The sequence below is a fragment of the Chiloscyllium punctatum genome, chromosome 49 (assembly GCF_047496795.1).
Source record: "Chiloscyllium punctatum isolate Juve2018m chromosome 49, sChiPun1.3, whole genome shotgun sequence".
Taxonomy (NCBI): domain Eukaryota; kingdom Metazoa; phylum Chordata; class Chondrichthyes; order Orectolobiformes; family Hemiscylliidae; genus Chiloscyllium; species Chiloscyllium punctatum.
In genome coordinates, this window is record NC_092787.1 from 15,203,535 (window position 1) to 15,220,834 (window position 17,300).

General features: G+C 40.3%; 1 protein-coding gene across 2 annotated transcripts in view; it reads right to left on the reverse strand.

Moving 5' to 3' along the window:
* Positions 1 to 17,300, reverse strand: part of phf19 (PHD finger protein 19) — a 43,104-nt gene continuing 25,804 nt past the window's right edge. For both annotated transcript variants that reach the window (XM_072565918.1, XM_072565919.1), the window contains 7 exons: positions 16,792 to 16,915; positions 14,166 to 14,233; positions 9,133 to 9,309; positions 8,800 to 8,902; positions 4,475 to 4,560; positions 3,383 to 3,478; positions 1 to 3,001 (listed from right to left, as the gene is read on the reverse strand). In XM_072565918.1, coding sequence (XP_072422019.1) covers positions 2,671 to 3,001; positions 3,383 to 3,478; positions 4,475 to 4,560; positions 8,800 to 8,902; positions 9,133 to 9,309; positions 14,166 to 14,233; positions 16,792 to 16,915 — 985 coding nt within the window. In that variant the 3' untranslated portion in view covers positions 1 to 2,670. The remainder of the gene's footprint in view (positions 3,002 to 3,382; positions 3,479 to 4,474; positions 4,561 to 8,799; positions 8,903 to 9,132; positions 9,310 to 14,165; positions 14,234 to 16,791; positions 16,916 to 17,300) is intronic.

Below are 17,300 nucleotides of genomic sequence, written 5' to 3' on the forward strand. Positions count from 1 at the left end.
GGGGGGGGGGGTGGTGGCGGCGGTACTGTTTGGGAGAACATGGGTAAGAGGGGAAGGATAGGCAGATCAGAGGAGCTCAGCACAACCCTGCAGCCGGATGTGGCCAGGCCACATAGGGGGTCATTAGGGATGACTACCTGCCTATCCATATCCTGATGTCCATGGGAAAGGAGTATGCAGTATCCAGTCATACACTTTAAGCCTTCTGTGAACACGGAGCATCACAGGCGCTGGAGTGTATTATCAGCCCTGGACCGAAAGAGCTGCCTTGCCCCAGGAGGGCAGCTGAGTTTACCTAAGGGTCTACCTGCTCACAGAGGTCACCTCCACTGCATCAGTAAAATGCAAACAGAGGCAGCAACAGGCCCTTAATTCAACTACTTAGGTGGTTCACTGGGCTCTGAGCAAGCGAGCTCTCTTTCCCATGCCTGACAAAGTGGCAATACAGCAGGGGGCATACCACCCACTGACCTCCTCTTGCCAGTATTCCTGCCTCCGAATCGGTCCTCAAAGGTTTTGTAAAACTTTGCTCTACTGCAAACTTTGCTCCCTGGGTTTGAAAGAAGTTTATAAAATCATGAGGGGCAATAAAAGGGTAAATAGTCAAGATCTTTTTCTAAGGGTAGGGGAGTTCAAAGCTAGAGGATATAGGTTTAAGGTGAGAGGGAAGGATTTAAAAGGGACCTAAGGGGCATCTTTTTCAGACAGAAGGTGGTGTGTATGGAATGAACTGTCAGAGGATGTGGTGGAGGCTGGTACAATGACTACATTTAAAAGACACCTAGATGTGTATGTGAATGGGAAAGGTTTAAAGGATATGGGCCAAATGCTGGCAAATGGGCCTAGGTTCATTTAGGATATCTGGTCAGCATGCACCAGTTGGACTGAACGGTCTGTTTCTGTGCTGTACATCTCCATGACTCTATGACTAAAAGAACCTGCTGAAACTCACCTAAAAAAGGGAAGATCATTGACAGTCCTGTCAGTTTCCCAAACGATGGATTGCTTAAAATGGTTTCCCCACTCCACATCTTTGTTTTAGTCAGAGTCTACTTTGTTTTTGAAGCTGAAGTATTTGAAGTGCTGTGCCATGCCTCCACACTGTTTTCAATGTTTCAAATGGTGGAGATACAGGACACTTGGTAAAGTTGGGAGAGTTGGACTTGGCTCCTCAAGGTCTGTCAAAACCTAACACACAAGTTAAAGTGCCTGCCAACAAAACCTTTGAAGGAACAAAAGTGAAGTGACAAAGTAAATTCCCAACCAAAGGAAGGCAACAGAAGAAATAACCTAACACAGTGTGACCTGCACACAATGTCACAGTTAGCAACTTGGAAGTGAAAAGAAACAAGTTTCAGCCCTTTACAATTACACTGTTGGCAGAGGAATGTCGAGCCTTTTCTCAAAAAGAGTAAAAACTGCAAGGCATGTGACTTCTACACAAATAAGACAAACTCACACAGCAAGAGCAGCAGCTTAAATATCCGTCCATTCACATTCTCTCAAGCATAAAAATTTATATATTCTCCATTTTGGAAATTCCTGTCCCAACAAGGAACATGTTGGTACCCTGGCACAGGGCACTCCAGAGCAGCAAGACTCAACTAAATATCACGTCATCCGCTGAAGCGAGATATTTCAATCTAATAAACAAGGTTTTCTTTTTGCCAAAAATAAAACTTTTAGCAAAGCTGGCTAATAGGAAGATGTAAGCAGTAGAGCTCTGGGAAAATACAAAAGACTTTCAAAAGCTACTTGTAGTTTGATCAGTTACATAGCAACTGGCTACATAATGAGCTGGGATAGTTCTAAACCAAAGATGTGTATGGAAATGTATTAATAAAAAGGAGTTAAGAGTGCAGCAGGTTCAGTGGAGCCTATGTAAAATCAACTTTGCGAAGGCTTAATTCCACTTTTCCAAACATTCTCAGTATACGACACAAATCTCCACTCACTGCAACATCAAACGTTGCCGCTTAAATCTGTAGAATCAAAACATTCACATCTCAACCTAACTTTTCAGTCACTTGCAACCGAATTGCCTAATGTCCATCCCAATGCATAAAACCTCCTCTATAATCAAATTTTTACGACGGATTCTCAGGGTGGCAAACCAAGTCATTAGCCAGTGACATCAACATCAGCAAAACAATCCAAATTGAGTATTGATAGTTAAGAAATGGCAGCAGCAGTAAAATAAACAGCTGTCAAGCCTGCTTCATCATTCAATCCAATCATGACTGAATTTCTACATCAACTCCACTTTCTTGATGTAACAAAACAGACAGTTTCATTGCTGCTGACTTGAGAGATAGCAAATCACGTGCACAGCTCGATAACACTATTGCATCGCTCATTCATTGCCACTGGATAGTTAGAATGTTCTGGAAATGTTCTTCAACCAGATACTTACTATGTAAAATTTAACTACCAACAGCAGCAGAAAGCCTCATCTGTACCATTCATAAAAACAATATATTAGTACAGCAGGTACCTAATAAGATCTCATATCTTCAATTGAATGTTTGTTTCTGGAAACTAAGGTGACTCTGCTGTAGTTTATTGTAATTTTTTCAAAAAAAAACTTCAGGAGGCAGTTTATAGACGCTTGCTCAGCTCTGGTCTGCTTGTTGCTAAGCAGACTAAATGGAATCCCAATTGTGATTCAATTCAATAGGGAGTGGCACCTTCCCATTCTACCAGGTACTGCACTTTTTTGTCTAAAGTCACTCTCCGAGCAAGCACCTGGAACTTTTCACCACAAGCCAGCCTTCCTGCAGCACCGAAGTAATTAGTGATCGAGGACTTAAGATGGGAAAGGGAGGTTTCATCATCACTCATACTTTCAAAGGTGTGGCCATTAATGTAATTATTATCCACAGATTGTTCCGTCTGATCCATTCCATTCTCTGGATGATTATAAATGCCTTTCTTCTGTTTGTTTCTGTTGCTCAGTGAATACTCTACTGGTGCTTTCCTTTTACGGCTCCCCATAGTCTTTCTAAAAGCAAGAAAATAAAACAGAACAAGGAAAGTCACGAAAATAAATAATAAAAATTCACAAATCTGAAACTTTACTTCGGTTTTTCTCTCTACAGATGCTTCCTGACCTGTTCAGCAATTTTTATTTTTGTTTCAGATTTCTAACAATTGCAGCTTTTTTGCTTTTACTGCAGACAGGTTAAGATACAGTTGTGTAGCTCTTTAGGAACTCTCTCTTCAAACCCAGTTGTGCCTGAGCTCTAATGCAATGTGCCATTTTTGATTAAAATTCTTACTGCCTGTTTTCTATGGGTTCTTTCTGTAATTAGGCACAAAAACAAAGACTCGGTGGCAGATTTGTACACAAGTAAATGATTCTGAATCACAACATTGGACTTACAGAGAGTCACAGGATAAACTTGTTGAGGCTGAGCCAGATGTACTTGCTGCATCTGTCGAGTCTAAGTCAGAGTAAAAGGTTCCCTCAGAACGATCACTGAAAGCAGGTAAAGAAATGACAGGAGTTAAATCTAGACAGAGAAGAAACAATCACAAAGACAGAGGTTTTTATAAGGCCAGGAGATGGTGATGCATCTCAAAGACCAGCTCTGCCAGAACTTATAGGGCAGTAATGATCAGAAGTGAGAATCTTGCCCAGGACAAAAGAGAGAATATCTGAATAGCTATTATACAAGTCAATACAGCACAGGAGCAGGCGTTCCAGCCCACTGAGTCTGCACCAATTCTAATCCTTATTTAGATCTGCTACATCTTGTCCATGCACAGTTTCTATCCCTCTGTTCGCCTCCCACGTGTCTATGAAGATATGCCTTAAACGTGGCTAATATGCCTGCTTCCACCACTTCCACTCGCAGTGCATTCCAGGCATCTACCATGCTCTGTGAAAAACGTTACCATGCACGTCTCCCCTAAACTTTCCCCCTCTCACCTCAAACCTGTGCCCTCTTGTAATTGACCTTTCCACCCTGGGAAAAAGCCTCTGACTATCTACCCTGTCTATATCTCCCAATTTTGTCGACTACATCAGGTGCCCCTCAGCCTCAGTCCTTCCAGTGAAAACAATCAAGAGTTTATCCAACCTCTCGCCATAGCTAAAACTCTCCAGGCTAGGCAATGTCCTGGTAAACCTCCGCACCCTCATCAAAGCAACCACATCCTTCTGGCAGTGTTCAAGCAGAACTGCACAAATGTGGCCTAACTAAATTTTTGTACAGCTGTAACATAACTTGCCAACTTTTATATTCAATGCCCTGGCCAGTGAAGGCAAGCTTGCTGTATGCCATGTGACCGCCTTATCCACCCGTTCTGGCAAGGCTGCTCTTATCTATTGGTTGGCTTCGGGGAAACAAAGCTGCAGGGCTGGAAGCAGCTTTGGAGCCTGTCCTCAGAAGTTTCATCCTGTCCTTTCACCCCATGCACACGTCTAAGACCTTTTCCAACATACAACCTGTTCAGTTGGGAACTCACTCACCTTTTCAAACTCTGAATGTCATCTACAGTAAAGTCAAAAATGTTCGCCAAATGGTAGCTGGCACTTTCAGCGGTTGAGAAGTCATTCTACAGATGGAAAAAAGTCAAATTATGAACAACAATGGGATAGTTATTTGCAAATTATTACAATTACAATCAAAACTTATTAAAAACCTCATCGTTTGGAAATATGTCAATATTTCATGCAGTGCATTACTTTACACATGCTGTGATTGCCATTTTTTGCTGATAGAGTCCTACAATTAGCAACGAGACGAAGAACCAATTTCTGGTACTATGAGCGAGGGAAGAAATTTAGTTGGTCAATGGAAGACCTCTGCAATCTTCTTCAGTTAGTGCCTTGGAATCTTTAAAGTTCACTTCGCCTAAGAGACAGGGCCTCAGTTTAACATCAACCAAAGGATGCAGTCTTTCTAGTAGACTTGATTGAATTTACAGCAGGGAAGGTGGTAATTTGGCATAAATGGGTAATATTGGTCAGTAGGCTCCTTCTGACCCCTCTCTCCACCTCTCTACATTGCACACTCTCTGGTCTTTTCTCCTCATTATGGGGTCAAATCTGGTAATACAGTCAGAGGCAGAGACAATCCCACTATCAGCAAGTCAAGCTCAAGCCATCAATGCATTCCCTAAAGCAAAGGCTGGATACCAAAGAAAATGTAGAGTTTCAGACATTTATGTCTGATCATCAACATCTATTCGTTCCATCATTTAATCATGAGGAGAATATCGGGTGCCCCACCATACACCTTCCTGTTCTTGCTTTCTGCAATGGCCAAAGTCAAACTACGAACTAGTTTCAGAAGAACTCCCATGTACATTTAAAATAAAATCAATTATTGCTGCCATCACTCTGTCATATCAAGGATATTGTCGTTAACTCTCATAAACGAAGTGCTTTAATCAGAACATTGGTTCTAGTGACACAGTCACTGCTGCCTTCAGAAATTACTGGAAAAACTCAGGAGGTCAGGCAGCATCTGTGGAGAGAAAGCAGAGCCAATGTTTCAGGTCCAGTGACCCTTCTTCAGAGAGTTGTGAAGACAGGTCAGTGGATCTGAAACCTTAACTCTGCCTTCTCTCCAAAGATGCTGCCAGACCTGCTGACTTTTTTCCAGCAATTTTTGTTTTTGTTTCTGATTTACAGAAACCACAGTTCTTTGGATTCATGGTCACTTTCAGTGCTATGTTGCAAATGGGCTCCCACGGCTTCTGGAACTTTACTCCATATCCTTGATCCAAGCCCCGGTGACAGACAGGAAAAAAAATGGTCAAAGTTTAAGAACCTAGTTGCACAACCCCAACACACAACCAATGCTTTGGGTGAATATTGGGTATCAAACTATCCCACCATGAAAAGGCAACAGATTTATTAATATTTTTAAATTTGGTTATACAGTGCAATTAGAGGCAAGTATAACATTGTCTTGTGCTGCATGGGTTTCCAGGGAATCAGGAAACTCGGCAGTAAAACAAAGCAGGGACCTACCATCTTCCCAAAGTAAAATGGGCTTTTGGAACATTTGGTTAAGGGGAAGAGAAGCAGGAGTGCCCCCACTCAGGTAACTGTGGTCTTCCCCCATCCAGATTTCTGGCCTCATTCCTCCCTCTTACTGATCACTGGCTGTTTCCCAATTCCAAGGTGCTTATCAAGCTGGAAACTGAGTGGAAAATGGACTGACCCAATGCAAGTGGGGAACTCGGAGTCCCTGACTTTTGTCAGACTTCCTTTGACTTTACTCACACCATTTCTGTAAAATTCTGAAGCCACTGCGTTCTCCCCTTTAAATTTCTCCACATCGGGGTTAGGTATGGAAGGAGCAAAGGATTACCTCAGGCTACAGCACAGAGAGGTACAATCAACCATTAGCTCATCATAGGTCACAGACTAACTTATGGCAACCACTCTTTTGCACTAAAGCCCAGCGTGCTTTCTGCTGTCTGCCTGCCAGCATTGTACAACATCCTTTTGTAAATAAATTTAGGGAATGCACTTTCTGCAAGAGCACAGAGAATACAATTTGCCAAAATGCTAAAAGAAGTTAAACCACACAGTCCAGTATAAAGGATGATCCACCTGGCCCTTTGATTTGCTTTACTTGTTCAGGTAATCTGAGCATCACTGTTGTTATGAAGGCGTGTACTATACCTTTAAGAGTGAGAGAATGCTGTTCTGAACTTAGAGATTACAATCATCTGTGTATATGACTGAATGGCAGTACCAGACTGTACTAGAAAGTTGAAAATATGCAACCTTTCGCTGTGAAATGAATACCTGAGTATTGATTGCTGTTTTGACGGCAATTCAAATTTAACCAGTTTAAATTATTCCATAGGATATTAAAACCTAATCAAGTTTGAATTTACTATTTTGCCAACATCGAACCAATGGGTGGCACGGTGGCTCAGTGGTTAGCACTGCTGCCTCACAGCACCAGGGACCCAGGTTTGATTCTAGCCTTGGGCGACTGTTTGTGTGGAGTTTGCACATTCTCCCCGTGTCTGCATGGGTTTCCTCCAGGTGCTCCGGTATCCTCCCAAAGATGCGCAGGTCAGGTGAATTCTAAATTGCCCATAGTGTTAGGTGTATTAGTCAGAGGGAAATGGATCTGGATGGGTTACTCTTCGGAGGGTCAGTGTGGACGTGTTGGGCCAAAGGGCCTGTTTCCACACTGTAGGGAATCTAATCTAAAATGAGACGATCCAATGTTGGGGGATATAAGAATGTGGACAATTTGAAAATTCGTCAGAGAGCAACTGCTGTAGAGAGAGAAACTGCTGGAGAACTAATTGCCCATCTAACATCTTGCTCTCAAAGAAATTAGAAAACACTCTCTATCAAAGGTACTTTTTCATGTAAAGCCTATTCGCAGTACAAATAAAGAAGACGATCCAGGGAGATTAGCAGCTGGAAAACTGAAGATAGTGGAAAAGACAAAGACTACGAGATTAAGCTAATTTAATTTTAATAAGTGTCTTATTGGAACAGCATATTGTTATAGATTTGGAGTCAGAGAGTAAACAATTAAGAGAAGCGGGGGCTTAGATTTGTGAATAGATTTTTTGGTTCATGTTCACTTTTAGAGCAAGAAAATAAATTGATGTTACTTTCTTGAAATAGTGGAATTTGGGAACTCTCTGTCACTCATATTTTAACAGATTATGAGGCAAGGCGAGCTTTTCTGGGTGTTTAGCTGAATTAACAGAAAAGGTTCACCTTTGTATCATAACATTGTCAAGACCAATATTTCATCCCCAGTTGCCCTCGACATGGCGGTGGCTAGTTGCTGAAATACTGCAGTCCATTTGGTGTCAGTACAGTTCCACTGGGGACAGAGTTCCAGGATTTCAACCATCTGACATTGCAGATATGGCAATATATTTCCAAGCCAAAAGGGCATGTGGCTTGGATGGGAATTTGGAGGTGGTGGTGTTCCTATGCAGCTGCTGTTCTCGTTCTTCTAGATGATCAAGGTCACAGGTCACTCAGTTGAGGCCAAAACTATGATTTCAAGGAGTTAGATATAGAATCATAGAGTTGTACAGCACAGAAACAAACCCTTCGGTCCAACTTGTTCATGCCAATCAGATGTCCCAAGTTAATCTAGTCCCATTTGCCAGCATATCCTTCTAAACCCTTTTTAGCACTTGAGGCTAAAGGGATCAAAGCATATGGGGGAAAGCAGGAACATACTGTTTGTGTTGAATGATCAGCCATGTTCATAACGAATGGTGCAGCAGGCTCAAATGGCTGAATGGCCTACTCCTGTTCCTATTTTCTATATTTGAAAGGTGTTGTCAAAGGGCCCTTGGTGAGTCTTTTCTTGCAAAGACTAACCCCTGCTCCTTCCCCAGAGCTCTGAATATTTTCAAATAATATCTGATTCTCTTTCAGACAATAAATCTCAAGCCTTTTTGTGAAACCAATCTGTTGGCTAAGTTAACCTCCAATCAAATTGCTTTCTTCATCTTTACCAAAACCCCACATAATTATAAACAGGTCCATTAAATCTCCCCTTGGCCTTTCATGCTGTAATCTCAGTTTCTCTTGACCTATCTGAAGTTCTACATTCCTGGTAAATTTCTCGTAATTCTTCTCTGCACCCTCACCAAGGGACTGACATTAACCATGAGATAACTGAGAAAGGATGGTTAAAGACTCCATGTTGTTTGTGTCACCAACATTTCCACACTGCATCCAGGGTTTTGCAGCAGAATAAACTTGATTTACTGGTTACAATTATTGGCTTTCATACAGAAGGGTTTTTCCCATTCTTAGCTGAAGCAAGACAGAATGTAACTAACCTCTGGAACAGCATCCTGCAGAAACCAGTTTGACTTCTTGCATTTCATCCCCCACTTCAACGGAAGCCTCCGCCTGCGAGGTTGAGGCACTTCTGGTAGGGGACTGTAACACCACAAACAAGACTGAGTCAAAGGCAAGTAAATACTAGATGCAACCATCCTAACGTCAGGTACTGGCTATAATAAACTGAGGTCAGTCTCAACAGTTATTATATTATCATGACTAAAGACACTGGGCATTTACTCCAATCATGATTTTTCAGCAACCTAACATATTTATTCGAAATCATGTACCTACAGCATAGTCAGTCTGTAAACATGCTCTGTACTCACCCATACTTAGGTGCAAACACCAACATATTCTTCCCCCTTCTCTTGATCTCGTTGGAAGCACTATCAGTCAACTGGCCAATATTCTCTGGCAAAATAATATTCGGAGGAACTGGAGGTACTCGAGTACGGAGGCGGAAAATACATTTTTTCTTTTTAATTTCTTTACCACAGATAAACCTTTAACACAAAAGGTTAATACATTAAAGCCCTCTTATCAACCTGGGGATTCCCTTTAGTTTGGACTCCAATAGACATCATAACATTAACATACTTTCAACTTTCCCTCCTCTAACACAGTTACTGTGCCCACCTTCCCCTCTAACACAGTTACTGTACCCGCCTTCCCCCCTCTTACACAGTTACCGTGCCCACCTTCCCTCCTCTAACACAGTTACCGTGCCCACCTTCCCTCCTCTAACACAGTTACCGTCCCCACCTTCCCTCTAACATAGTTACTGTACCCACCTTCCCCCCCAACACAGGTACGGTAGCCACCTTTGCCCCTCTAACACAGTTACCGTGTCCACTTTCCCCTCTAACACAGTCACTGTACCCACCTTCCCCTCTAACACAGTTACTGTGTTAGCAATGTAAAAATTATGGTGTTTCTCACATGAATAAACTTCATGAAATTCTTTGCAAGAGAGTAATCCAGATGTTTATTAGTGAACATACAATAGAACGAAAATTCAGTCTTTGAATACAATCAATGTGAAACTTCTTGTCAACAGTCATTTATCTTTCTTCCCTCTCGCTATGCCACTATTCTATCTCTGATTGCGAATGCAGTCTGTAGGCTTGTCCCTACACTGCTGACAGTGTCTCTCTATTGATTTTCACTACAGAAGCCCAGGTAACAAGCCAATAGACTCCCAGCTTTGAACTGATACCTTTGAACCGATAGTGAGTCAACATCTCACTAAGTGAAAGCATGGAGCCAACCAATATGTGATACAGTACTTCTAAGTGAGGATGAACTCAATTTTATAATATGCACAAGTTCAGAAGCTGCAAATGGGTTTTGGATTAAACCACACAAAGTGAACAATCTCCCTTCTAACACCAGATAGTAATTGCAAAAATGACCTCTAGCAATTTAAATTCTAAACTGTCAGTGAAGGAGGCTTCTTAGTGAAACATTCCCTTCATTTTTAAATAGCATATTTGTTCTTTACTTTGCATGAAGGGGAGAAGTGTTCCAAAATTAACCAGAGATTAGCAATAGCCTGAAATAATGACAATCCCAGCAGGTGTGGCAGCATCTGTGCAGAGGGAGACGGAGTTAATATTTCAAGTCTGATACAATTGCTTTTCAGAACTGAAGCTCTTGAAGTGAAGAATCTGGTTCTGAAGAGGAGTCATAACGGATTAGAAACACTAACTCTGTCACTCCTTCCACAGAACTGCTGAGCTTCTCTAGCACTTCATTTTTATTTCAGGTTTCCAGCAGTTGCAATATTTTGCTTTTATATTGGGATTAGCCTTGCCAAATACTTCCACATCTCAAGGGATGGGTTTAATAATTGTGAGTCAGAATGAAGGTTTTAGTTGTCATTTTAAAGTTCTGCAATCATTTATGTGACATGGAGATATTTTCTGGGATTTAATTTATTCCTTCAAATTCATATCCTCACATCAATCAGTGAGGTACAATATAATAAAACTCAGCAAAGGCTTTGATTCAGAATTGTCATTAAACTTATTTTCTCCTCGCTCTGGTAAATTTGATTGTACTACAACAATACATTCTAAATATGAAAGACAGAAACATTAACTAATTAGGTCTGTGTTAACTGATCATTTTTCTAATCGAATGTTCTAGTATTTAAGTGATTAATTGAATATTCAAAAGTTGTCCCACCAGCAGAAGTGTGATTTTTCTTTATATTGTACGGTCATGAATGATAGCAGAATTACAGAATTGTTACAGCCATTCAGCCCACTGTGCCTGCACCAGCTCGTCAAATAATTATCATTACTTAGTGCCAATCTCCTGCTTTCTCCCATATCTTTGCACACTATTTCTATTCAATTAATCATCCAAAGCATCTTGAATGCCTCAAATAGAAGAAGGGTACCATTCCAGACAGAAGTCTTAACTCTCCATTATGATGTGATGCATAAGCAGCCGTGTGATAGACTGCACAACATAGGGGACTGGTTACACCTAATTAAGCAAGTTCAATTCAACTGGCCCTTTCTCAACACTAGGGTGCGTTTAAATATTTTGCTACTTTGATTTGTAACCCTGTGTCAGTACTTCCCAAATTATTTGCTGATGTGACCCTATTTTAATGTCTGAAAATTACTGTGACTCCAGATGTCAGCAAAAACAGAGCATTACACGAACATTTATTTCATAATTATTAACGTTTACCCAAAATAATACATTACATAAACAGAAAATCTGCTTTTAAAAAGTACTTTATAAAATGTTATTGTTTTATGTATTCATGCAGGTTTCAGCTAAGTTCTCTATTTTCTCCAGCAACACAGTCATTCTCCCCCCAGTGCACACTAAAACAGCAATCAGCTTCTTTTCCATTACTGCACCCCATCAACCCAATGCCAACTGTTACACATTTGAATTTTTTATTGTAAAAATATACTTCATTCATAAACAAAATCTTTATGTACATACACAGGTACTAAAGCAGTTCTGTACAGTCTTTGCATACAAATGAGAAAACAAACATTGGAATTTGACATTCCAGCAGTTGCAAAAATCAAAAGGCATTTCCTATTCATTCTAGACCTTATTTACAATCATTCTGAGGCAAGGAGAAGTTCTGAAAACTGAACAGACTTTCATTATACCTTGGCAGAAAGACCTTAGGTGGTGATCTTCCCCCATTGCACCTTGGCAACAGCTGCCCAGGCTTCAGTGAGTCCCTCAGCATGTAGTCCTGGACACTGGAATGGGCCAGTCTACAACACTCAATCGAGACCAACTCTTTAGATCGGAAGACCAACAAGATTCAGGCAGACCAAGAGAGTCACTCATCAAGTTGATGGTCCTCCAGGCACAGTTCATGTTTGTCTCAGTGCATGTACTGGACCACAAGTCCTGTGTCACAGAGCTGCTCAAGAAAATCCTCGACAAACACACAGCACCTCTTTCCAGACCTTCTTTGCAAAGGCATGTTCAAGAATGAGATGTGTGAAAGTTTCTACCTCCCACAACCTATCATGCAGCATGCAGTGGTGCACAGAGTCCAGATGTGCATGAAGGATCTCACAGGCTGTGCCCTTCTCACCACAGCTAAGGTACATCTTGGTGCCTGTTGGAAACTTCTGGCAATGAGGCATTCTGCTGGATGACCTTGACAGCCTGCTTCAGGAACCCACAACAGCACCTACCTGCTCCTTTTCCCAGCAGAATCTCAAAGTTGCTACATGCTACCCACTTCCTGATGGACCTGTTATGAAGGGTGTTTCTCTTTGCAAGTTTTTTCACAAGGGGCAGATGATATGGAACAGTCCAACTACAGCACCCTCCACAACACTGAGGCCAGATCCATCTGTCACAACACTGGAGACAGGTAGAACTTCAATAGGTAGTGACACTTGGTGTTTGTTTCCCTAGGATCTACACTCAGCTTGATGCAGCCACACACAAAGGTGATCATCAGGGGAGAGCAGTGTTGGGTACATTCTTCTCCTTCTGCTTGTATAGAGCATTGTACCTGGTGTCCCTGTGGACATAGTCCATCTTTGACCTTCAGATGATATAGAAAATGGCTCAGATGGCACAAACTTGGGGGAATGGGCCAGACCTGTGCTTCATGCAGTAATACCAACATTCGCATGTCTGAATGTCTTATGTCTCTGAATGGTCTGTTCTACAACCTATTCACAAAGTAAATAATGCTAGAGGACAGTAGAGCTACAGCACCATTTAGTGGTTGCAGCAAGCAAACACTGTTAGAGGACCAGTTTATGTTCGAAAATGCCATATTAACATTCAATGTTACAAAACTTCGAATGATTATACAAGGCTGGTGGCATTTACAGGCAAATGAAATTTAATGTAAATAAGTGTGAAGTGATTCATTTTAATAGGAAGAATGAGAGGACCCTAATATATAAAGAGTGCAATTCTAAAGGGGATTCAGAAGCATGCGGACCAAGGTTATAAATGCACAAATTAATGGAAGTGACAGAAAAGTTTGAGAAAGCAGTTCATAAAGTATATGGGATTCTGAACTTTATTAATAGGGGTGTGGAGTACAGAAGCTAGGTGGCTATGATAAATCTGTATAAAACACTGGTTCAACTTCAAATGCGATACTGTGCCCAGCTTTGGGCGCTACATTCTAGGAAAGAATATAAAGGATATGAACAAGCTAGATATGCAGAAAGCATCCAGAATCAGAGGACACTAATTTATGGTGAATGGAAAGAGAAAAGACATGTAAAAATAAAGAAAAACCTTTTACAGAGTACATGGTTTGGATCTGGAATATACTGCTTCAGCATGTGCTGGAGAATTGAACAATCATCCAGAGAAAAAAATGACAGCAGAGCTCTGGGTGAAGAATGTGGAAATGTGACTAGATGGAATACTCCTGCACAAAGCAATTGCAGAAACAATGCACTTAATGGTCTCAATCTACATCATAGCCATTATATGAATCTATCTTATGTTAAGGCAAAAAACATCATGAAAAATGAGAGAAGGAAATGAAATATGTGGACAGAAACTGCAAAGTTCTTAATAAAATATGTTCGAATAGATATGTTGTAAACTAATGTTCTTCATGAAAAGCAAAAATGATTTAACAACTTGTTCAGAGTTGCGACTAAACACTTCTGGAGCAGATGGGACTTAAACTCAGGCTTCTTGGCTCAGAGGTAGAGTCACTACTACTTTACCACAGGAACTCTCACGACACAAGATTGACATGCAGTAGTTTAATGAACTGCACATGGTCTTTTCATGATTAAGTCTCTCATTAATCAAATTAATAAACTATCGATGGGCATTTGCAATTGTGTTAAGTGTTACACATAAAGCACAGATAAAGTCTTACCGGCTTTTGTAGCTGTTTAAAGCATTGAGGAGATGCTGTTTTCGTTCGAGCACTGTTGTTTCTGTCAGCTAAAGAGAAGTAACAGTGTTTATTCAGCACTGAAACACTGCAATATTTCAACAACATCTCCAGAGAGTTTAATCTGTAAATGGAATTTTATTGATCTTTTTAAAAAAAAAAATGCTGCAGAACTAACACAGAAATGTTTTTGGTCCACACTTGACAACAGAATTATTAACCACACTCATTTTGTCTCAACAGTTTCCTCACTAACTCAATTGAGATGAATATATCGCTCTCACCCAGCATGCTGGGTACATGAGCTAACCAAGAGCTGGAAAATTCAATTCAATGCTGATGATTAAGATTAAATTTCATTTTAGGCTGGAATATAGAGAATCACGTTCCAAAAGAAAACTATTGTTATCATCAAGTAGGATCTGTCAGGAATGGCAGAGACCAAATGGAACTAGGAAAAAGATATGTTAATTATAGGACAATTGGGTGACAGCTAGTGTACATACACACACATTATAATTTTTTTTAACATGTGGCACAAGTAATCAGTGATGTTGGGAGCTTGTGGTGTGTGAATTAAGTATATGACTCGATACTGCCTACCCCCAGAAACATAGTAAATATGAGCATAAGTAGGCCATTCAGCCCTTTGAGTTTGCGCTACTATTCATTATGATCATCACTAATCATCCATATCAACAGTTTGATCTGGCTTCTCCCCTAGATCCTTTTAACCCTTTAGCACCAAGTGCTATATTTAACTCTCTGAAATCATATAATGTTTTGGCTTTGACTGCTTTCTGTGCAAGAGATTCCACTGGCATACCACTCTCTGGGTACATAACTCATATTTGTCCACATTGTACTGCATCTGCTAGTATTTTTCCGCTCACTGAGTTTATCCAAATCACAACATCTATGTATCCTCTTCACAGTTCACCCTCCCACCCATCCTTTGTGCCAATATTTTAATCTCCTGGTATTTAACACATTCAGCCTGGATTTCACTTTCCCTTCCCTCATAACTCATTCCCTTTGTACTTGGGAGTCATCTTTGTTGCCTTTCATTGTATCTTTAAATGAATTTTCTTTGCAACACAGTCATCAGAACTGAACCCAAACGAACTTCAACTGTGGCATTGTAACCAGAAACATTTCAAAACCACTAAAATGTCAGGTACTCCATTTTTCTGGCCATTCATATCAACATTAGGTTTGTTTTAATTAACTGCTTCAGAACTTGGTTTTAACTTCATCATTCACCACTCCTGTCACAAAACCCACTGTATAGTTTAATTATTATAGTAACTTCTATACTTGACAATTCAAAGTGATTTTTCTCTTTGTTGCCAAATAATTTAAGTTATCCACTATTTAAATAGACAATTTTAAATAACATTGCAAAATGGTCACCTGCGGCCAAAGGGAATAATACAATAACTTGAATCTGGTTGAATGTATTTCTATTGCAGGTTTTTCACCAAGTGTGCAGAACTTTGTTATTCTTGAATTTATTTTTCATTTGTCTGATTTTTTAACTCTTTCAAAACCCAACTATTTAGGAGGAGCTAAAATCAAGCCTTTTTATTCTATTGTACCCCTTACAGCAGGATGGCTGGTTTGCGATGCAGTGATGTCAACAACGTGGATTCAATTTCTGCACCAGATGTGGTTGTTATGAAGGACTCTCCTCTCAACCTCTCGCCCCTGGCTGAGGCGTGGTAACCCTCAAGTTAAATCACCATCAATTCTCTCTCTAATGAGAGAGCAGCCCCATGGTCTGATAGGACTATGGTGACTTTACCTTTTATTTAATTGCAAGTTAAAAAATTCGCAATCTTCGAATTGATTTCAGTATCCAAGATATTTAGTGCTTCATCTTTATGCACCGGTTTGGTAGTTTAAGTGAATTGGGAACATTTTATCACCACAACTCTCATACTCTCCCAGTTCAGGAAGAACAGAAATAAAACTTGGGGACTGCATGGTTTGCTGATGCTTTTTTTAAAAAACTCTACATGCCCCCAGCCTGATTCCCACCCACAGATAAAACCAGGGCAAAGTCCAGTGGAGAACTGGTCAGTTGTTCCATTTGGAGGGATGCATACTGAGGCAAAAGGTTGGTTGCCTGACTGAAAATGTCCTAAGACAACCAATTTGAGGTTTCTTAAAGCAATTAAACACTTGTAATCATAAAACTAAGAACTTCATTAATGCTCTCAATGCCTTTTCTATAATTACTGAAACCAAGTCATAACCCCTGACTGTATTTTAAAAAGTACTGGCAATTATGATTGTTTCTGCAGAGTCTGAATTTTATATTGAACCTCACATTAGATCATCTTTTTGAATAATTGTTCTTCTGATTTCACAATTTCATTCTAAGGTCTAAGAGCCTGAAATGAGTTGGTTTCAAATGAGAGATACCAGCACTAAGATTCATTACTTAACACTCATCAACAGGCTTCTAATAGTTCTCCAAATATTGCTTGAGACAAGCCAGTTTTAATGTTAGAAAAATTCTTTGATGTAGAATACTGTTTGTACCTCTGTCAGAGCAGGAGAGTGCTGAACTATACAACAGCTCTACAGTAACATGCAGACCTACCTTTCCAAGCTGGAGGCTCAACCAGTTTTGATTAATAAATATTAATATTTCCTCTTCAAAATCAAAGTATTTCTTTTTCCCACGGACCCCTAAATTGTACAAAACAAGGTGCACGACATCTACCCTAAAAACAAAAGGACAAGATTTTAATAAAAGAACTAAGTGCTTCCAAATATCCTTATGATTTACTGACAGTACAGTTATCAGAAATATGGAAATGGGGTAGTTGAAGCTTTCTGCATGTGGCATCTGGATTTACTGCATTTTCATTTGTCTCTCCAAACGGAGGGAGAGAGGGGGGTGTCTGGTGTGTCTCTTTGTCCATTTAAATGTTCTCAGCCATCACCAGGATACCATTTGCAACAACGAAAACCTGGAAGCTGCACAGAAATGGACTGGGACAGAAAAATTCAAACTTGAATTTCAAATATTGTTGACCACAAAAGATTGCAACATTTTGCAGTGAACGATAAAATGTGTTTGTGCAAATATATACCTGTGGTACATTT